The 23,636-nt window shown below is 37.9% G+C and overlaps 1 protein-coding gene across 2 annotated transcripts; it reads right to left on the bottom strand.

The window, feature by feature from the left end:
* Positions 1–253: 253 nt before the first annotated feature.
* On the bottom strand, positions 254–11,957 carry spartb (spartin b). Of its 2 annotated transcripts, none has more exons than XM_053320465.1 (8): positions 11,689–11,957; positions 10,480–11,330; positions 5,899–6,096; positions 4,167–4,323; positions 3,813–4,007; positions 3,558–3,716; positions 3,349–3,439; positions 254–1,527 (listed from the first exon to the last, which is right to left on the bottom strand). In XM_053320465.1, exons 2-8 carry the CDS (start codon positions 11,323–11,325, stop codon positions 1,323–1,325), a joined length of 1,851 nt encoding a protein of 616 aa, XP_053176440.1. In that variant the 5' UTR covers positions 11,326–11,330; positions 11,689–11,957; the 3' UTR covers positions 254–1,322. The 2 variants fall into 2 exon arrangements, with proteins under 2 accessions (XP_053176440.1, XP_053176441.1); XM_053320466.1 differs by lacking the exon at positions 254–1,527 and adding an exon at positions 1,540–3,156.
* Between the last annotated feature and the right edge of the window lie 11,679 nt (positions 11,958–23,636).

Genomic DNA, 23,636 nt, shown 5'->3' with positions numbered 1-23,636 from the left:
GCTTTTCGTTTTCTTTTCATTATATTTGGGTTTTCTGGTCTTTAATTTAATGTTTCCAATGTTGTTTCTACTGTTTAATATTTTGTTTCATGTAAAGCACATTGAGTTGCCCCTGTGTATGAAATGTGCTATAGTTCACTGCATAATATCTGCTTCAGTAGTTGAAAAATGAGAATTTATGTTCAAATCCATCTTGTGCTTACATAGTATGGCAACAAAAAAATAAAATCTTCAAAAACTCAGCAACTCATTTCTTTTAACCGTTTTATTTTGTCAGAAATGTTTCAGTATTTCCAGTGGAAAAGTCATCTTAATGGGCAACAATCACCTGCTGAGGGCTTAAAGCTGCAAAGTAAAAAGAGAGAAAAAAAACCCCAACCCACATCATCACTTCACTAAGGAAACGACCAGCTGGTTTAGTTACACACTTAGCATCACACTTCAAAAAGTCACATTTTGTTCAAGTTTTTTTCTATACATCAAAATAATGCAATCTATAGTTTTTATATTAAATACAACATTAACATTCTGAAAATATATGGGAACAGTTTGAGTGAAATGGACAAACCAGCAGAACAAAAATACATCACTTTTACAGTTTTAGCCTCCTCTTGAAGAATTTCTGTAACCTTCATTGATACATAGGCAACAACTTTCTGTTATGCAGCTGCAACAAATTTACAAAATATTAGATTTTTGCTTTTCATTTGATAATTGCAGGCACAGTGAGCAGCAGTGATTACGTCTTACATTAAACACCACAGGGGAAAACAATGTGTCAACCATTATTTTTGTCAAAAGCAGTTAGAATCTGCATAGTGATATACAGATATTATTATTCCTTTCATTTATTCAAAGTACACAAATTGCACTTACCCTTACAGACCAAAGCTTCATAAAGGTTAGGAAAGATTTCAGTGGCTAGTCAACAGCAATCCAATGCTTTCTTTGTACAAACAGTGACATTGTTATGTTACAAGTTAATTGATAATACCTGAATGATGTGAAATTGCAGATTAATTAACCAGTTTACAAAATCTATTCCATACTGTATATCAATATACTGTGTAACTAAAATTAAAATGTATTTTTGGATTATATAATCAGCTGTTTCTCTGTCTAGGTCCATCTACAATATTTTATATGATAGATTAAAGTGCTTAAGAGCTGTATCAAACTATATGATATGCATATAACAGGAGTTATCTTGTGAATATAAATCATATCATAAATAAAAGAATATTAAATATATATTTATTTGATAGAAGAATACAATTTTTTTAAGGCATTGCTGAGCAAGGGAAGGAGGCTGGCACTACTGCCTACTTCTTGGATTTCTCCACTTGCTTCTTGTTCTCTGGTTTTTCCTGAAGGTGGTAGTCTTCCAAAATGGCCTGTGCCGTGTGCCTGCCAGTCCTTTTCGCCACAGCTTTGATCCCCAGGTTATCAATATTGAAGGCAGTGATACCGACATTAATGGCAGAATTGACAGCGTGGTCTGTAGCGTTTCCTGCTTCTGCACCGTACCTTCATTAGAAGTCAGATTGGGTGAGAGGTCAGAGTAAGAGGTGAAAGACAGAGGATTTGAGGAGAATTAATATGCAGTGCGAGGATTGCCAAGATGCCATGCAGTGTGTGTATTTAAACAGGAGGATTACACCCATGCAAGTCCACAATCTGGAATTTAGAAATGTTTTTCTGCCAGAATTCATTTTAATCAATACTAATACTTGTTCACTGTAATTCAGACATCTAGGGGAGGGTGATATGAATATGATCAGCTATCACTGTAAACAGGGTATATTTTAGTATCACAATACTGACATATATTGTGATATTGTAAATTTTCTGTAAATTAAATTTAGAAAATGTTTAAGGTTAGAATAACCATATAGGATTCTAGTATTTGCTAATCAGGTTTATTAAATACCTGATAAATTAAGGTGCTTTATCACATAGATGCAAAATTAATGTAAATTCAGGAAGAAAGTCCTGCTCATTGATTTGCAGCAAAAAAAACAAAAAACCAAGCAGCTTTATTAAAAGGTGGAGTCAATGATTCTGGAGAAAGATTGTTCATATTTGAACTACAATCAAAACAAATGTATCTCTCCTGTCATGCTCTTTAAGAAGCTCCAACCCCCAAATGAGGGGAACCTGCCTAATGAAACAGTGAGCTCACAGACAGACTGGGAGCCTTGATCAATCAATGTAAATATGGTTAATAGCTTCAAAATAGATACCTAGTAGAATATTTCTGTCATTTAAACAACTGTGTGCTCAGATTATACATCATTAAATATGACAGAAACAGACTCAGAGTGTAAAACAGGGCTCTCCATGAGATGCACAAAAATGCTTTCTATGTAAAGTGACCACATCTTCTTTACCTTCCCCTCCCCTACCATGCAATGGGTGCTGAAGTTGGGAGACTGTCATTTCATTACAGACAGCTGCTCTGATGACTTCCTCCTGTAATGTGCACAAGCACAAACCGATTGGCTGGAATACTGTTTTGTGGCTCGGCCTGACCTACTTTGTTTTCCACTTACAGAGCCAGGCATGTGTATAAATACCCGATTTCTCTTCAGTGCGCCCACAGAACAGACAGCTAGCGCACTGTGAGGAGATATTCGATGGATGTGGCAAACGCGTATTGAACAATCTTTTTCCAGAATTGCAGACTCCACTTTTGAGCAGAGAAATGGTTGACAAATTTCTGTCACCTCACTCTGTACAGTCATAACGTCCAAACCTAAATAAATTAATATTCACGTATATATTGTGTATTTTGTTCATCATTGGAACATATAACACCAAATCATACAATATTGGTATATTTCAAAGTCAGGCAGCACAGAAACATTGTGTGTTGTGGGATTTCCATTAGAAATATGTGGAGAAATCAGAGAAAGCGGCGCCATCATGTATCTGGGCACAAAGGTGAAGAGCAGTGAATTAGCACAGCACAGAAGATTTTAGAGTGCTTTGTGCAAGACCCAAATCTTTTTTTTTTTTTTTTTAAGGAAAGAGAAAATATGGGCTCATGTCATGCTTGTGATTAGTGGTGTAAAGAGTTAAACAGCTTTGTATAATTAAGAAGAATTACAGTTCTTCTCATTAGGTGGGTCAAAGAGGTTTTGTAGACCCCTAAATCTGCAAAGTAAATTGAAGAGGAGAGAGAGTGAGCACGTTTGGTTTTGTTTGTATAATGCAAGAGGTCATTTGCAACTTTCACATTACAAAAACAGTCAGGCAAGCAGTGTTGTGCAAAAATCTGGATCATTTCATATTTTAGTAAGTGACAGTGGTCAGACAAGTCATTTTTAAATAGAAAGGTGGACTTACTTGTGTTTTACAGTGGTTACTGTCTCTGATGCGACACTCGTGGTGATGTCTTTAGCTGCTACTTCCAAACCAGTCCACATGGTTGCAAATCCTGGGCACAAACACTAAGCTTCATTATGGCTATAAAGCTTAAGAATGTGAGAGGTATTTGAGTAATATTCTTCTAATCATCCACTTAGTGAATTTAAAAAAGTGTCAGTGCACTCTACCTTGCACTCCGCTGGCCGCCACCACCATGGCTCCATCTATGTTGGAACGCCCATCCTTGTCTTTCTTCATGGACTCTGGAAGCAGCTTTCCTCCATGTTTTTTCACGTGTGGAGCCAACTCCCGACCCACACAGCCAGCAACAGTACACACCCCGTCCACTGCAGTGACACAGCATTACTCAATTACACATCTATGGCCAAATGACCACACGAGGACAGTGAAACATGCTGACCAAAGATGATTTAGTCACCTACCTAGGAACTGGCTGACTTTTACAGCTCCCCCCGTCGCCTGCTTGGCAACATGCAGGCCTTTGGTGACTGTGGGGCTGACTTGGGTGGGTTTGTCCTCTGGGGTGATGTGTTCTCTGAGTTTAGATGCCCCCTTGTGAATGGCCTTGCCTGTGAACTCGGCTCCTTTCACGAGGCCCCAGCTTAACCAGGACGCACCTGAGAGGACAAACAGGATCACACAGGGATAGTTACGCTAGGCTGCTCACCTACCTACAACACCAACAATATTTTTTTCCATTTCTTTCCTATAATGTAATAATCTTGTAAATAATTGCTAAAAACTAAAGTACAAAGGTATTCCAGATGTGACCTCACCTGTCAAAATCCCACTTGCCACCTTTTCACTCCACTCGGGCAGAGCTTTATCCTCCTCCTCCTCTTCCTCCTGTGTCGCAGCTGGCACAGTCTCCTCAGTTGGAACGATGGACACCTTTTGACTGAGGTTAATGTTGTCTTCAGCTTCATCTGGAACCTGATCATACAGACACATTAGCTATTATAAAAGAGACAGAGTTGGCAAAAATAATAACTACGTGTCAGTCAAAATCTGTTGGCAACCCTTCTGCTTCTTTGTGCTAGCTGTAAGCTGTCTCTAAGTAACGGCCCCCCCCTTCATTCACACAATAGCTCCTCTCATTCGTCTGTGCCACTTGTTACAATGCTCTATTTGTTTAAAGAGATTGCTATTTTAAAACATCACATATCTGTGTAGTCAGAAAACAGTCTCCCTTTGTGCTAAAATCCTCCAAATCTTCTACTTGACACAGACATAACAAGAATACAAAAGTGCATACTTGCTGATGGGGAACCAGGTCCATCAGAGAAACCTAGCCTGACCCGCATACATTAGAAATGACCTTGCTTTGCATCAGTCTGAGCAAGTGTCTCTTCCTCCATCATGGCTGAACTGGCACTTGTCTTTCAAATGAAGCTCTGAGGTTGTTCTACTGTAACTGCTAAAGATAAGAGCATTAAATCTAATTAATTCTCCTCCCCTGCCTGTCTCAAATCCCTGCAATGCTGAGGCAGGGCAACTGTGAGAAGTGTGCCAGCTCAGAAGTAAGTAGGAGCATGAGCTTCATGCCAGGCCAAAACTATGACAAGATTTCAAATCCACTCAGTCTGGAGCCTAAAAAGCTTCCGTAAGCAGCAACTACATTATTTCTTATTTTTTTAATGGGAGGAATAGATCTGTTTCATACATTTCAGGATTTTTTGGTGATGATCAAGCACGAGGAGGGGGGAGGGTGTTTTGGAATGAAAGACATAATTGAATTTTCAAGTTAACTAACATTTGCATGTGACTGCACCATTTTGTTAACTTTTGAAGTCAGTCTGCACTTTGACACAGAATTTAAAATATAAAAACATCTGTGTGAGGGAAAATCCATTTGGTTGGCTTCCCAAATACAGATTTTTTTTTCGTGTGTGTGTGTGGAAAGAAATTGAGTTCATTTGTGTAGTCAGTTTCAACACCCAAAGCTTAGGTGTTCTAGTTTTAACTTAATATAGATCAATCAAACAATGGCACAACAGTCTACATTCACCGTCTCATTTTCCTTAAATAACTTGCTGTGCTCACCACTTGCACAAGGGGATTTTTTTAAATTTTCTTTCTCTCTTTCCATTTTTCTGTACTTTGTTTTTTTTTTATATAATTAGTTGTTTTTTTCTCTCTATTTTAATTGCATATTTTTATGCTTCCAATTCTTACTGTTAAATGTTTGTTAATGTAAAGCACATTGAGTTGCATTATATAAATAATGCTGCCTTGCCTTGCCTATAAAAAGGCGTAGTCTAATAATACCTGGGTGACTTAAAATACTTATTTAAAAATATTTTGACACAAAAACAGTGTGGAATGGCACAGAAATAGAATGAAGTTTCTTTAAGCGTCTAGGAAATAAGATGGAAAGGGGGGAGAAAAAGCATACACAGCATTTCGTTATAGATGACCTATTTTTATATGTCTTCAAAAGCCTATTCCCCAAAGAATGTCAAAACCTGTGCTGTGCTGTTGTGGTCCTGTCTGCATATCAGCACTGACCTGAACCCTCAGATCTGTCATCTGGGACAGCAGGTCCTTGAACAGCTCTCTCTGTGCAGCAGGCAGCTCAGAGGATAGCACCACCCCGACATAATAGCCTGGAGTTGGCGCCATCATGTCCGGAAACATAAACACACCAGTGTTACACAGCAACACTGGTGAGTCCATGGCCATGAGAGGGTACAGCCAGTCACACACCTGCAAAGAGATAGAAGAAGTTAAGAAAAATCATTTAAAGAAGTGATAGTGAATAAGATTATGTATGATGTCATATCTCAAAATATTCTGAGCAATACATCACGGTAAGTGTATATACAATCAAATATAAGATTAACTTTAACTGTAGGCTTTTATAGGTAACCTCCTAATGACCACCTGGCATGTTGTCCTAAAGTTTGTTTTGCTTCTGATTAGTTAGGAATGTTTGTGATTAGTGCAACACAATGAAACGTCTGAGAGAAGACAAACCAGAGGACACTCTCTCCCTCTGACTGCTGTGTGTCTAACAGGATTATAGGGTGAGGCAGTGTAAGCAGGGTTAAGATAATCACTTGCACTCATGTGAATGACTGATGTCACCCTCTGCCAGTAGCACCTGGGAAATTCCCCAATGAGGAGTCAAATTTCAGTCTCATGATCCACTAGCATCTGTGCAGTGGCTTTTTGACAAACAGCACACAAAAAAAAGCACAAGTTGGATTTAATTATATAAACTATTAATTTAGGATCTGAACACAAATGTTTTAAATCATTTCTTATCTTATCACTTGTGGTGTTTACTTTATGGCCGCCACATTTACAAACCAATCTAGTGGCTCAAAGGCTTAATGATTTGTACCCTGGCTGGGGACAAAGGAACAGTGTACCTGATTTCTTTCTGTGCTATTAAAAGACTAAATTACATCAGAAAAATTAAGGACTAAGTGCCCTTTTGTGCAAATTGTTGTCACACAACCTTAGCGACCAGCCTACACAGATACTTCGTTGAAATCCCATTCTGTCTAATCAATACCTGACCTCACTGCTACATTCAGGAGTTACATTTATTGCATCCCTGCCAACTAAAATTGCAACAGCAAAATCAGCCCTGTGTGTCTGTAAGTGAAAAAGACAACACACCAGGGTGATTCTCATGAACATGGTACAACTCATTGCAAAAATCAAAAACCATTGTATACACACACACAAACACACCCTTTTTGAACTGGTGCCCAATGTTGTATAAATGAGTACAGACATGGGGCAGGTCTGTCTTGGTTAGCTCTACAAGTTTCTCAATGTTAGCAACTTTCTTGTCAAGGGTTGTGGTTGTCATGTCAAGCTCAGTCGTAGTGCCATCCTGCTGTTTCTTGGTCACTGGTGTCGACCTTGTCACCCACTCACTCCATGATACAATTTTGTTTTTTGTTGTAGGATCCACTACCACAGGGAATGTAAGATCCTTGCAGGTTTCACATCTGCCAAACATGCAATCAGTGTTTTCTATATCACAGACGGATGAAGCCACCAGATTAGTAATGGTTATTGTATTTATTATCCCAAACTGGTGCAATTTTTTTTTACTTTACTTGAAAAATTCTCATGAATTTTACAGGCACATGTTTCTCTGTCTGAGAACTTGTGGAGATTTTCCATAGTATCTGAGAGGAACCTCTTTGTGTAAATTTGTCCAACCTTCCTGACCTCCCCAGCTTTACTATGTATTACTGTGGACACATCATCTCTGTTTAGGAAGAGTCTGATGTTGTCAACCAGCCTTCTTCTTTTGCTTCTCTCGCTTCTCTCACACTGTTTCTTGTTGTTCTCTATCCTCTTTTTGGCTTGACTTGCAAGCAGCACTGTGGATCTGTGTTTCTCCAACCGTTTTAATTTTTTCCTCAGACAATCTAGTTTCTTATTTTTTTCACTGAGTATCTTTTGCGCCTTACTTAGTTTGTCTCTCATTTTGTGTTTTCTTTCTCTTTGGTGTTGATGTTGCGGGCTGATTATACAGTAGTTTATGTTCATTGGTTGGGCGATCATTTTAGATGGTCGGGGTTGAGGTTGAGGGTTGGGGTTTGCATCCGCATTGTCGTCTGAGGGAGGGGTTTCATTCAATATAATTTGGACTGTGTGTTTCTTTTTGTTATATCTGTTTGAATTTCCCCTCCATTTTTTTTTGTTTCTGCAGCTGTGTGGGTGTTAGGTCTGCAGCTGCCTTTAGCAACCCCTTTTCCTTGCGCTTCTGATACCTGTTAAAATATGAGATGTATCAGTAGGAAAACTGATATGAAACCACTTCTACTTCTGAATTACTTCTGAGACAGCAACTTCTTCAGCTTACACATACTTTACTGGCACCGGAAGGACCTTTCCTGACCTAATACTGTAATAGTTACAGTATTATGCCTCTTACTTTCTCAAAAATGCAACAACTGTGTGTGTGTGTGTGTATGTGTATGTAAGTGAGTGAGTGAGTGAATGTGTGTGTGTATGTGAGTGAGTGTAGTGTGTGTGTGTGTGTGTGTGTGCTTCGTAATATAATTTGCTATTCTCTATCCTTATTTAGGCCTACCTTTCTCTTTCCTTTCTCCAATACTTCTCTAGAAGGTCTGGATTGCTAAAACAATCTTCTGCCTATGTTTCTCCACCCTAGCTCTTGATGCAGCCCTCTTCTGTTCACTTCCTTTTGCCCTTCATATTAGGGAATATTAGATAGCATAAATTAGCATAAGTAAGAAAAAAAACTATATAAAAACTGTTTAATTAAGGTGTAATAAACAATAACATACTGTAATAAAGTTTATATGTACTATAAATGTATTACTATATAAAATAAACTGTTCATCACCGTAATCTTATCTTTCATTATTGCAACAGGCCTCATATTACATGGTAATGAAAGCTACACATTACGGTAATGAATGACATCCACCTAAGCTAGCTTAAAATGGTAGCATGCCATGATGACTCAGCTAAAAAACCAACAGTTTGAGCTCTCTAATATCTTCTTAGTAGTACAGTAAACTATAAAACTATCTAATTGATAACTAATAACATGAGATATTACACATTACAGTAATGTTCACCTATGGTGTGGAAATATGCATATGCAAGGAGAAACTTAACAATTATGATCAAAACATGTCAAACAATCTTAGCTTGTAGCCATCTTTCTCTTCTTTGTGATGCATTATGGGTCCAAATATCTTTATTTAAAAAAAACGCTGTCAACACAGTGCAACAGTAATGAAAGAAAGTAATGAAATTCATATTTATTTTTATGAACTTGCTTGAATATTTATAATGCTAAATTGAGGTGAATAATTTTTTTCTTTGGACGCATTACAGTAATAAATTTATGATAAAACACATAAAAAATACTATTTTGGTAACCGTGCCACATAATAGACATAATGATTGTTCAAATAATATAATAATATTTCTAGTTTTCATGAGTATGCCTCTAAAATCTTCTAAGACATACCAAAGGTTGGGTTCATGAGAATCACCCACCAGGATAATGTGCTAACTGGTCAGCACAGTATCACTAAGTGTCATCTTTTAAATCTCTTCTTAAGACTCACTTTTATCGTATTGCTTTTTCTTAACTGTTGATATTTTTTGTGTTATTAATTTATTGTATATTGTCTATGTTTTTACTTTGGATATTTTACTTTCATTATCTGTTTTTACTGTAAAGCACTTAGTTTGTTTTAAAAGGTGCTATATAAATACAGTTAACATTAATATTATCATTTATGTTACTACCAAGACAATGTAAATTCATCATCTCTGGCATACCAGACAACACTGACTGCAGGAGAATGATGATGGTCTCCCTGTCAAATGGTGACATTTACCTGGATAAAGAAGTAGTTGGTAGTACTAAGGGCAGATGTTTGGGAACATGAAAGTGATGCTGGATTTATTACAGGACTGCTGGATTTGATTGAATTAGACAATACAGGTGTATCTATTATCTGGTATGTCACTGTGTATTTCATGTATAAGTGGAAAATGTGTAACAAATGACATCTGTATAATATTTATTGCTTAACTGCCTTGTGAACAGTCCTTTAATAAATATATATTCATATTGTTTTTATAATAGGACAGTAGTAAGATAATCCAGGGCATGGTCTGGTTTGTTAGATGTAGAGGAGGCAGTACATGACCTTTCTGTCAAAAAATAAACGTCTAGTAGGTCACGTCTTAAGTGCCATCTTTGTTTCATTTTGAGCCAGTAATGATCCTGATCTGGGATTTCCCAGGAGGATGACAGTATCACCCAGTGGGATTAGGGGATTTAGTCAACAGAGCTCACATGATCACGTCCATAGGGCGAGGGATAGAGATCATTAACAGGCCTATCTCCGTCCACAGATGACTCACTGTCTTGATGAGCGGAGCAAACATCTTACAAAATCAGGTTAAAGGGCACAAGAAAGCCTGGAAAGAACTGGTGACTATGCTGTGATGACATTTCAATTCAACTCATTGCATCAGATGGGCATGAGGGTGGCTTATCTAGTTACGTCAAGCTCTAAATAAGGTAATACATTTGGTGAAACACCTGCTGGGGGAGAATGTATCGCTTACCTGCAGAAATGCTGGTGGTCTGTTGGGCATTCTTTCAGAGCGATCACTAGTAAACTTCACCAGCCGCAGGTAGCCCGGGTACGACGGGGCGCTCACTTGCCCCTCTGGTGTTACAAAGAATATCTGAACCCCGTGAGGGATATACAGCATCTCCTCTCCCTCTTCAGCCATGCTCTGGGGAGATGGTGTTGAATTCGACGTACGACTGTAGAACTCATCACTAACCAATGACAGCTCCCCTGATTCAGTTCCGTATGAAATAGAGAGGTGGCCATCAGCCGCCTGAGCAGAGTAAGCTGGAGGCTGGTCACCTAGAAACACTGGCTGTCTGGTAGGTGAAAGAGATTGACCCACAGTGCTGCATGCAGGCATGCCTCCTACTGCTCCTGCTGCTTGGCCATTAACAGAAAGTAGGTTTGGTGGAGTTGGCCTGTCTGGCTTCTCTTTGGCAGGGAGTTGTGGGTAGAGGGCTTCTGCAGACTCGTCTATCGCACTCGGCCTAGACACACCGCTACTGAAGCTATGCGATGGTCCAGTGTGGGGGTCAGAGCTGGTCTCTAATATGGCCAGGCGAGTGGTGATGTTGTTCAGCGTCTCCCGCATCTTCTGCTGCATCTCTCTGGCTGATTCCCAGGAGCTGCCGAAGCACTCCTCTCCATGTGTAGGCACACTGATGGCTCTGAGAAGGTGTTGCCGGCCTTTTTTGTAGAGCTCCAGGGCCTCTGCCTTGTTTCCAGCTTCATCTGATGTCAGCCCTTTATTGATGCACTCAAAGGCCCTCTCATAGCCATCTTTGATCACCTGAAGTCTAGCATTGTCAAATGCATCCTGTTTAGCTTTCTCCATTCCCTCTGAAATGACAATTTAAATTAGATTTCATGTGGATTATACTGTATCCTTAACACATGTATAGTTTACAACATGATCAATAAGACAAAAACAAAATTAACATTATTTTATATAATATCAATATTGTGAACTGTCACATTGAAACAATGACGCTTCCTGACAGATACGTAACGTGACCCTGCATGACACAACCTATAGTAAGCTCAAACAAGCTAATAGTGATGCTATTTTCGCTAACAGAAACGATCAACAGCTGACGTCTCTGTTCAGCTGCGCCATGTCATTAAATCAACAGCAGCATAAATACATGAATGAATACATCAGCAAGACAACTCTGTCAGCTAACTTATCCACACTTACCCCAGTGAGCGACAAACTCCGAATGACAGCTTAATTAGCCAGTTAGCTATCTCGTAGCTAACGTTACGTACTCTCTGTCGTCAGATAAACAACCCCTTCAAGTCTTCGTATAAAGTTGACTTCAGTAACCGTCAATTTTCGTAAAGTTAATAATGTAAGCAGTCGCTAATGCGAGTTGTCACGAGTTCCTTATGTAGGCTAGAGTGCTCGTATCGACTTTACAAAGCACGGCTATCGTCATAACCTTAACTTTTCCCATCCGTATTCAGCGAAGACCCGCCCTACTATACCTGATTGGCTAGTTTTCACCTTCGTTCGTTCGATTGGTTCGATTGTTTAGGGTTGGATAAGGATATCAGCATCAGAGCCAATCAGAAGCACAGTGAGGCGGGTGTTCACAGAATGCGGTGGGGGATACTTGACTGGCTTTGCACTTTTCACTAATATGAATTTGTTTTACTAAACACTGCTAATTGCCATATTCATATTTGTATTATTCGCATTGAAAAAGTTTCAGTGTCTAAATATGAAAATTAACGGGGACAGGAACATAACTATAGGTGAGAAGTTGTGGCACAACAGACAGGAACATCAGGAGGTGTAAAAAGACTGCACTGTAATTCCTACAGCACTGCATGTACAGTTTTCCCTAAGGAGACTGTCCTATGTTAACATTTCTACTTTTGTTTTTTTGTTTTTTTCTTTGTGCTATGCAGTGCTATCTTTTCCTTTCTGTATCGCAATGACATGGTCTGTCAACAAATTACAGTACTAACAGTAAAAGTGTAAATGCGAATCTTGTCCAGTCTCTTGCAATCAATCTCCCACATACACTACGGTGTAACTTAAAATTTACAATAATTGTCTTCAAAACTTTAGCCATAGTTTACATTAGAACATCCCTCCAGAGTACACTGTTATATTGACAACATAATTATGTAAGCAATTTGGCTGTCTTATCTGTACACCACAATGACACAAGACTTGCCATTCTGATGGCACTGACATGTTCATTGACACAGATATTTACTTTTGAGAGATGAACTAAGGATTTTGAGCAAGAGACTGGCTTTTGCAGGTAATCCATGGTGTTTTGCTATTTGTAGGAATTGTTTTGAGAAATGCACTTACTGTTTTGCAAATGTCGAGGATGATTCGAGAAATGTACCAGAGCAACTGAGAAAAACTGTAAGCAGAAATTATAATATTAGGTAACCTGTATAATACAGGTAATCTGTATTGACGCTTTTTTTTGACAAATTAATATTGCAGTTCCTCTCTTTGACCGCTGTAGGGCAGTAAAACTCATGATTTTCAGAGTCATAGAGACCCAATAGAGCATAGTCTCTATATAAGCTCTGTTAACAGCTGTGATGATTTTAATTCTAGCATTTGTGCTTTCATTAGGTAATTAGTATCAATATTAATGCTGTATGTCTCCACCCTATATAGACCACAACACCATGTCCAAGTGGAAGATTCCTATTGGTGGTGAAGCCCCTACAGCCAGCAGACCTGAGCTCAGGTTTCCAGAGGACTTACCAGGGGCACAAAATAGGGTACCAGGACCACGAAGCTCAAACTGAAAAATTTGTAAGTGTTTTACTTTCGCAGTGGCGTATAGCAGACCCTCTGGCTAGAAAACGATTTTGTCTCACTTTAGGGGAAAATTCCAAGCTACAATTGTCATGATTTCATGTCACGAGGAGACTGCAGTAGCTAGATTAGAGTAGAGTGAGGATATATATATATATATATATATATATACTTGACTGTGGCGCAGGAGGTAATAATGTAGCCTGTCTTTTTAGCTCAGAGTAAACAGGAATAAAATAATTAAAAAAAAAAAAAGTTTTATTTTTCTTTAGAATAACAATACAGCTCTCCTGTGTCCACTTCACCATAACACTGACAAATCACCACAGGATAGATCAAGCATGCTATGCACACCATGTGAATTTCATGTAAATCAGATGATGAGTCAATATTGACACATGGACGTGGGACCCTCATCATGCATGATGAATTTGGGGCCAGGTCTGATATGTGTGCACATTTTTATGAGTTTTTGTGAATGTGTAGGCCGCCAAAAATACATTCGATTTGGAAGAAAAAAAACACAGCTTTTCCTACAGATACAAAGAAACTTTCCACTTTCAGCAGATGGATGTGAAAACAGCCTTCTTCATGTCAAACTCTACAAATACAGCATCCTGTGAAGCTCAAACATCCAACTGTGGGAACAGGAAAAAAAACATATTTTTGAGTAGAGAGGTGAGTGTAATTCATCAAAACAACTGTGATACTTTTGGTTGACCACAATGTAGCCTTAAAACCGGTAATCAATCTTTACCGCCCTCCAGTGACCACAGTGAAGAACTACAATATATAATTTAAATAGGTGTCAATAGAGACATGGTCACGTACTATAGCTTCCAGTTAATATGTTAAATACAGGGGCAAACAGAGGCAATTAGAATAGAAAGAAATGATTACTACAAAACCATCAGTAGTACAGATTAATCTAGATTTGTTAAAATGGCATTCCTAAAATGAAAGAAAAATATATTAAGAAAAATATTTCAAGCCCATTTCAAGCTGCATGCGGGCACACATCAGAGCATTTGGTCAGTGATGTCCCCAAATCCCTGATGGAGTTCCTTGAGATGTTTCAGATATTTTGTATCACAGTCAGCTGTATTTGTGCTGATCTTATTTCTGAATGCAACAAAGCTAAATAAAATTTATTCTACAAGAACACTTAGGGCCAGACCCAACACTAGCCTGAGAAAACAGGAAGAGTCCACTTTAATGCAACATCTGACATTTTCTTGTTTACTGACCACCCACAGCATAGACGCAAAAAACAAACAGCTGTTTAGGATTCAATGCTACAAGTTTATTCCCAACAGTCAGAGCTCCCTCTTATAAGCTCACACCAACCAGCAATCAAAGAGACAGAAAATGGTCACATGTTAGTTAGATAGATAGATAGATAGATAGATAGATAGATAGATAGATAGATAGATAGATAGATAGATAGATAGATAACAGAAATCAAAAAAGTGCATAGTATATTTCAGTGTTTTATTGTTTACATTTTTTATTATGGCAAACACAGAATAATTTATTAATGGATTCCTTTTTTTAATAATTAAAACATCTATAAACTTAAGCAATACTTAAAGTTGTACTTTATCACTGTTCAATACTTTCTCTTACTGCCTACAATAGTTATGATAACTTCCCTATGTACTTTAATATTGATCAGTAAACATAATTCCATGGCTGGTTGATGGGAAACTGCATGACACTGGGTTGTGATGTTTGTTGAGCATCACATTGATGAAAATGTTGCACACATGCTTGCGTTATTGAAAATGTCTTTTAAAAAAGTTTCTTTCACAGCCATATGTTTGACACTGTAAATATGGGTATTGGAATACTAATGACTATTAAAAGGGACAGGAATACTAATGGATGACTTTTATCTGCAGAGGGCGCCAACTCCCATCTCAAATGCAAAGCTGTGATGATACATAGAGCTGGAGTGGTATTTTTACTGCTGTGGGTTCAACTTCATCAAGTTTATGACCCTCATAATTTAAGCATTTTGTCTAAGCATGGAAATGATTAAGCCTACTACTTGGTAGAAATGTGCCACTAATGAACAGTAGATTGCCTATTTTAAGCAAAGCAGCATTAAACAGAAAAGGCTACAGGCTTTAAAAGTCAGTTGTGCAAGTTAACATGCATTGTTAAGTAAAAAGTCATTTTTTCACAATGTTTCATGTCCCCATTTTATTATTCGGACTGCTGCCAGTTTCTGCATGAGTCTGGGAAGTCACTGACCCCAAAGAAAGGTATGTGATAAACATCAGTTTCATCGCCAGTTTGACAGATTCCCGGCATACATCATGCACAGATACCACAGCTATCTTCTTTCTCCACAGCACAGGGACCAGACTGGACATGCTCTGCTCTGTGGAGGTAATATAGTGCCACTCATATATATATATATAACTCACCTTCATATCCTGTTTCACTCTGTTATACCCAATGAAACAAGGAACATTTATTGATTCAGAATTTATTGTTGTTCTGTTGTCCTTTTGTCCATTTACAGTACAGTCAATGCACTTTGCCATCTTTATAATACTATATGTGTATCATTCTCAACCATTCTCCTTCTATTTCATTGTTCTTGTTATTTATTGTTCTTGTCAAGCATGGAAGTTAGTGTAGTAAGTTGTATTGAGTATCATGTCACATGTTGATTATTTTGCCAGATTAGTCTCCATAAGGAAGCTGTAAAGTTACTTTGTTTCCTCGTGGTGAGTTTCACAACAACAAATAAATGAAACATGCTGGTGAAACATGACTTCTGTCTTACATGTTGGTTTACATATGAGCAACAAATGTGCATATCATCAGTGCGGATTGCTGGCTCTCTTTAGTTCCTTGTGTGTGTGTGTGTGTGTGTGTGTGTGTGTGTGTGTGTGTGTGTGTGTGTGTGTGTGTGTGTGTGTGTGTGTGTGTGTGTGTGTGTGTGTTCAGGTCCTTGGATGGGTGGAGCTGAGGTGCCCAGATTACTAAATGGGAACACCTGGCCAGTGCCTGCCCTGATTCCAGTCCCCTCAACAACTTGAACCTCACAATAGCAAACACATTCATACACTTTCAAACATCAATGATACTGATTTTCACACTTCATTGCTTTCCGTTATTCATTATTTCATTATTACTAAGTTTGGCATGCATCTCCCTCTTTTGTTGTGGTCCACAAGCCGGTCATAACAATGGCTTTTTAACTAGAGTCATGGATGTCGTGTTAGCTCAGAGCAAATTTACCAGAAGACTTCAAAATAGAAGTCTAAACTTGGTTTCACTTCATCATGTTTTGGGATGCAATGACAACTTTGTTATTGTTCTCATTGTTATTGCTGTGTTAATGTTTTTTATCAAAAGCTGCCAGATGCAAAGGAAAATTGCCACATTGAGATTTTATTCAACTTAAACAGCCTGTCAGAATAATCTAACCCGAGTGTTTCAGTAAAAGGAAAAGAAATTGTAACACAATGATAAATGATGAATGGTACAATAGAGCCACTATTCAAGTGATGTACATGCTTCTGAAAGTAAAATAAAAATAAGAAGCAACATTAAATTAGTTTCACTGATGCTCTGCTATTCTCGCTATTATATTTAGTAAACTGTATTCACATGGAGCTTCAATTTTAGACTTTAGTCTTCTTGCATAAATGGTAAAATAAAAAGGCTATAAATGTTAATTTATTAATGGGGGAATTCAGCAGATGAAACCTGGAAGGAGCCTGTAACGACTATAGAGCTCTGTATTGCAGATATTTACAGGCTATTCTGCAGTTCTCTACCATTGTGCCCCTATTAGCTTTTATAATTTCTCTAAAATTACCCCAGTTTGTCTTTGGCTGACCAATTATTCTCCCCAACTGCTGTTCTTCATTTTTCAGCTTCAAACCTTTTTGCACTGAAAAGAATGAAGCAGCACAATCAGTCAAAATTAAAGCCATAAGCATCAACTAGTGGGTTTCAGGCTTCACAAAGGTGAGCAAAGTCCCTTTAGCTAGTTTAATTTTGTTTAAAGAATGAATTAGACCAATCACACATTCAATTCATCATCACAGACATGCAGCATTTCAATAGCCAGGTTTACATGGAGACTTTTTTTCATTCCGATTGTGTGACATGCGCAGATTGATGTAAACATCACGTGATTGATTGATTGATTGATCTGTCAACTGCTTAGCACAGCAGTTTCTGTTGTGACACTTTTATTCAAGCAACAGCTTGATAATAAGGCACTCCTACTGGAGGCACTACGGAAGAGACGGTGTACAATAATACGTGAGATAATATTTTATTTCTTTTAGAGTTTGAATAAGAAACAAGCTCTCCACTGTGGACCAGTTGCTCTGCTTGGAAGCCACCATAACTACAAGTGAGGAAACATCACTGAGCATTTAGGCTATGTCACTGCGCATTTAGGCTATGTCAAGGCGGAGCATGCACAGAAAGAACGCAGTGAGACAACTTTCCGCTTCAACGTTTACTTGATAAAATTTTACCTTTGATCGGTTTGGGAAAAGCAATATTCTACCCCGCTTCTAAACCGATTTTAACCGGAATATTAGGCTCCATGTCAACCCAGCTAATAATTGCCCACTCAAAGATCCTCCCTTCATCAGATGTGAACAAACTTGACGTGTATGTGCAGGAGATAATGCAGGATGTCTCCAGTGAGTTTAATTAGGATTGCTCAAAGGCATCTTGAGTTACAAGCAAACATATGATATGCCGCTCCCATCTGCAACAGTCAATATGGCACTTCAGATTTTGGTTAATACTTGCCCCAAGAGCATGTACATCTAAACTGGTGAAATTCTGTCCACTGGGTTTTGAGGTATATGTTTAAGGCATTTGATGATTGGACAAATGGTCAATGGGTTATAGCCAATTTCATGTTAGTTTTTTGATCAATGGCTGTCATGTTTGGATTGATCTTGGTCATATAGCAGAACTGTCTATTCCAGTTCTCCAAGGCTGTATACAAAATTTGATGAGTCAAAATCCAAAAAGTAGTGTGTCAAATTTTACTTTTACTCCAAAATGGAATTTTTCGGCACATGCACATGCAGCGGTTTTGTATCTCGGTTGCGTTGTGTTGTGAAAGAAGCACCACCACTGTTACTTTTGTCATCAACCTGCAATTTATTCTAATGGTAAAAGGAGTGATATCCCAGAGTCAGTCTCTCACATGGACTTCTCAAAAAAGCACAGAGACGGCATTCACAGACTGTTACTTTTGTTACATGTAAATTAAATGAACAATACCTCATACCTGATGGTAAAAGGAGTGATATCCCACAGTCAGTGTGTCACATGGACTTCTCAAAACAAATAACATAAAATAAGATAAGTTGACTTGGTGCTGGCTAGCAGCTACCCCATACGATTTGTCATACAGGGATTAAGCTAGCAAACATGGTGCTCTCAACAACCTGATTTAAACAATTCAAAACACTGGTAATATTGACATACAGTATTTTATCCAATGATTGGAGGCTTAAAAACAAGGTTGATATTTTTACGGAGCTGATAAAATGTGCACCTACCACAGAGACGGCATTCACAGACTGTTACCTGAGTTCAAGGAGTACCCCCCCCCAAGTCTGCAGGGGCCCAGCAGAGGGTGCTGCACTCATATCACTCTCATAATCTCTGTGGTAATATCCATTATTATTATCCAGAGAAAATAAATAATAAAATAATAAAATACATAACACAATACGAAACAGATAAATGACCAATAATAAATTAAAATCAGTGCAAATATACATTAAAAACAGGACAGTTAGAAATGGCAAGTGGAATCATTAACTCTGCTGCACACACACACTATGCTGCTAATATACAAATTTGTCAACAGAAAGAGCTTGGTACATCACATCTGCAATACCTCTTATCCTTACATATGAACTGAAGAGGGTCCAGTTAACTAACTTCTACCATAAATGTGGACATTTCACACAGACAGATGAGAAAATATCCAAATGAGGTGCAAAACATCTGATTATGGTAATAATAAAAGAGTAACGTTGGCATACTGTTTGTTTGCTACAATAGCTAGCTAATTTGCCTACAAACCAATAAGAGCTGCTAGTGTTGGTAATCTTCTGAGGAAGTCAACTTGACGAAGACATGCACACAAAAAGACCACAAACACAAAGTTTGACTCACTTAAATGACTGCAGCGTTGGGTCAGTAATCGATTGCATCAGAGGGCTGTTACATGGAACCATCTGAGAAGTCATGCTTGGAAACAAAAAATTTTTGCTTTCCGTTTTTGTTACTACTCTCAATAAATTTCAGTTCATTATTACTAAGTTTGGCATGCATCTCCCTCTTTTGTTGTGGTCCACAAGCCGGTCATAACAATGGCTTTTTAACTAGAGTCATGGATGTCGTGTTAGCTCAGAGCAAATTTGCCAAAAGACTACAAAATAGAAGTCTAAACTTGGTTTCACTTCATCATGTTTTGGGATGCAATGACAACTTTGTTATTGTTCTCATTGTTATTGCTGTGTTAATGTTTTTTATCAAAAGCTGCCAGATGCAAAGGAAAATTGCCACATTGAGATTTTATTCAACTTAAACAGCCTGTCAGAATAATCTAACCCGAGTGTTTCAGTAAAAGGAAAAGAAATTGTAACACAATGATAAATGATGAATGGTACAATAGAGCCACTATTCAAGTGATGTACATGCTTCTGAAAGTAAAATAAAAATAAGAAGCAATATTAAATTAGTTTCACTGATGCTCTGCTATTCTCGCTATTATATTTAGTGAACTGTATTCACATGGAGCTTCAATTTTAGACTTTAGTCTTCTTGCATAAATGGTAAAATAAAAAGGCTATAAATGTTAATTTATTAATACAAACCAATAAGTGCTGCTAGTGTTGGTAATCTTCTGAGGAAGTCAACTTGATGAAGACATGCACACAAAAAGACCACAAACACAAAGTTTGACTCACTTAAATGACTGCAGTGTTGTGTCAGTAATCGATTGCATCAGAGGGCTGTTACATGGAACCATCTGAGAAGTCATGCTTGGAAACTTTCTGGAAAAGGGCAGGCACTTGGCAGGTGAATGGATGAATCATGTGTCTATCATCTTACCTTGCAAGGCAACTGGATTCACAAGATCACGTGAGAATCCACACAAGAGTCTGATCAGTCTGAACCATTTGTAGATCAGATACAAGCAAGCCTTTGTAGCAAGTGTTACAACTAACACTCTGTCTGTTACAATTAACCTGCCCATGAGGTAAGTTGTCTCATTTGACTCCAACCACTCTCGGTGCAATTGTACAAGAATGGTAAGTCCTAGAAACAATCTTCAGATGTTCTTTTGTGATGATTAATCTTGCTCAAATATGTTTTTTAATTATTTAGCTAAAACCAAAATGTGTTAGGTTGTGCCCAGCCCTCCCTTGTGAATAAAAATTAAATACCAATGAAACAAAATGTTCAATACATTGAATTTCATGTCTTTCATGTTCACAAAATAATCAGATTTATTAAAGGTTAATAGTTTCATTTTCATGAATGAACTACATGATTTTTGACAAAATCTGAAGAAAACAGACCCCAGGACAAAAGGGAAAATGGACAGCACATGACTCCAAATCAAAAGTCATGTCGTCTTTCATTTCCTACTGAAACTGTTAAAAACAAAGCTGACAAAAAACAGGGCAGCATTGTCCTGTGTCCCACATCTAGTTATTTTTTAGGCACAAATGCCTAATAAAACCCATATGAACTAATATAGTTCCTAGCAGACATCAGAACCTTGAGTCACAGTTTCCTCTCAACCTTCTGCTGAGGCTCATAATATAGCAAATCACTGTCCCCATAGTGCAGAGAGTATATACTGGCAACAAGAAGTAATTCGTTCAGGAATTTGATTTCAAGAAGTGTTAACCAGCGAGCTCATGACATGGGTAAGAATGTACAGTCTTAACATAGTGAGGTGACCTTTTGAAAACAATAATTTCTCAGTAGGGGAAACTTTTCAAATGAATCTTGATTAAAAGATTTCAGCAGCTGTTGTGTAATTTAAACTGCAAACCAACTGGATAAATGCACGAGAGGATACAATTATTATGATATGTGTCTTTGCGTCATAAAACTTGTCAGAAAAATGGTCTGGTTTACAGGCTTCAACTGCCATCTAGGTTGATGCTGCAGTTTGAGTTCAGCTGTTATGTGTTGCCTGAGGTTACCGTCTTTGAGCTTGTAACTCTCCTTCATTTTTAAAAGGTATTGTGAAAAATTTTAAGACACTTCACTCCATTAATCATGCCGTAGTTAGAAATGATAGATAGGTCATATCAGTAAGTCTTCTGAGCTTTGAGATTTCTACATTTATCATTAAGATTCATAGTATATGAAATTGTGAAATAGTATGAAAAAGTTTCCAGTATATTAACAAATGTTCATTGTTCTCAGTTGAAATCCTTATAAGTTACAGCAGGCCGATTTAAGCCAGTCCCCCAACTTCTTACTAATGGTGGATGAAGAAAACGAGATAGGATCACAGTCTCCAGTAAACCTGTCTGAGTGCTGTGATTAATGGGAAGAGAGAGATCCTGTTCTTTTCTGACTCCAAGAAGCGGCAGAGTGTTAAGCTTGAAGTAAAGCAAGGCGCCAATATTTGGAAAAACACTGTCCCCAGTTTAGCCACTATGTCAATGTGGTTGAAAACGTGCTAAATATGGGATGGGGTACATCTAATCTAAAGCAGTCTTATACCACGAATGATTAAGTATGACATGAAGGTAAATGTTTATGTGCCCGGTCGTCGTAAGAAAAAAAGAAAAACATTTCTTCAATAAATCACGGAGCTGTTAAAAAGTTACTAGCTTCACCAGAGGCTATAGTACGTCCTTCCAGCATTCTGACAGCACTGCATGCATGAGCACTTTATACCTCAGGAGAAATGTCTGAGATATCTGACGTCACTCGCACTAAACTAAGGTATGTTTCCCAGCCATAAATTTCAACTCAGGGAGGTTATTGTGGTAAGACATTTTCCTCTGTGAAAACCCCAAATTCAAGATAATAGATCTCAGTTTACCCACCGTTGCCTCTTGTTTCTTTGTTCTTATATTTTTAATCACATGAAAAAATAAGGGAGTGGCAGCTTGTCTGTGCATGGCTCAACTAGTGAATTATATTCATGTAGTTGGGGTTACTTTCAGGCTAAGGCATTTTAAGTAGTTTTGCTGCTGTATAATTGTGGCTACATGTTTCTGTTTAGACCTGCAGAGTGTACTTTTACTTACCATTGAACACTTTATCTTCATCCACTAATTTTTATTATGTTGCACATATTATATACTTTCTTTTCAGACAAACATACTGTAGACACATGTAATGGTTTTCTCCCAGCCAGTCTGATGAACCACATTCATTTTGAAACTCGTTGTTTGAAGTCAAGTCAGAAGTGTACTTCTGAGATAAGTTCTGTCTTTTTTAGACCACATTTAATAGTCTTGGCTCAGTAAAAAAAATAATTAACAGATTTAGTGGTATGAGTCAGTTCAAGTGTTTGCATATTTGCATGTTGAAAATCACATGCATGAGCCCATAGTCACAGACCATATTTTAAGAATATCAAGTCGATAAGCCATACTAATGACAAAGCCAGTAATGGAAGATTCACAAACACATGCAAACATCATTGGTGCGGTTTCCCAAGACAGTTGAATATCACTGGCAGGAAAGTATGGGGGAAAGCCAAACATATTGGGTCTGCTACATCAACACGAAGACAGCCAACAATCGATCTAAGAGAGTGAAAAATAAGGAACAAGTGCTTTGTTGTCATTCAGTTTTTAAATTTAGATGAGAAGATATTGTTTATTAAAAAAGGAGGTAAATGATTGATATGAAAGAATTTGGTCCAAGCATTCCTGAGAGAGTGAGTGCCCTTAAGATACATACAAATACTGTGATTATCATCAAGACTGACAAAGTCTTTAAAGTGAGTGTTGAAAAAGGCATGATTAATGGTCTGCAGCAGATTGAAATGGAAATAACATTGCTTGGAAAAACATCAGATGCCTATACCATCATTTGTTTTTTTGCCACACATACAGTCTGCAGTAAGATAGTTTGGTTACTGTCTTAAAAGGCAATAGATTAAAAACACATCAGAAAAAAAGTGAATATCATAAAGTCAAAATTAATTTGTTTACTCAAGTAATACTATAACCCACAATGAAAGTTAGACTCCAACACAAATCTTGCTGTGCAGTGACAATGTTACCACTTGCCTCAGCTCATCATGACTTACAGCAGTCGGCCAAATCTCCAAGTGTGGAAAACACAGATGTGTTCAG

The sequence above is a fragment of the Scomber japonicus genome, chromosome 6, assembly GCF_027409825.1.
Source record: "Scomber japonicus isolate fScoJap1 chromosome 6, fScoJap1.pri, whole genome shotgun sequence".
In the NCBI taxonomy this organism is placed as follows: domain Eukaryota; kingdom Metazoa; phylum Chordata; class Actinopteri; order Scombriformes; family Scombridae; genus Scomber; species Scomber japonicus.
The sequence above is the reverse complement of the archived record's forward strand: the minus strand, read 5'-3'. Positions and strand labels throughout refer to the sequence as shown.

Bases quoted from the DNA above. Each gene is read 5' to 3' on its own strand.
- spartb (XM_053320465.1), bottom strand. From the start codon at position 11,325: ATGGAGAAAGCTAAACAGGATGCATTTGACAATGCTAGACTTCAGGTG. The intron at 4,324-5,898 runs GTCAGTGCTGAT...CTGTATGATCAG, and splicing joins TGACAGATCTGAGGGTTCAG to GTTCCAGATGAAGCTGAAGA. The intron at 3,440-3,557 runs GTAGAGTGCACT...GTTTGTGCCCAG, and splicing joins GGCGGCCAGCGGAGTGCAAG to GATTTGCAACCATGTGGACT.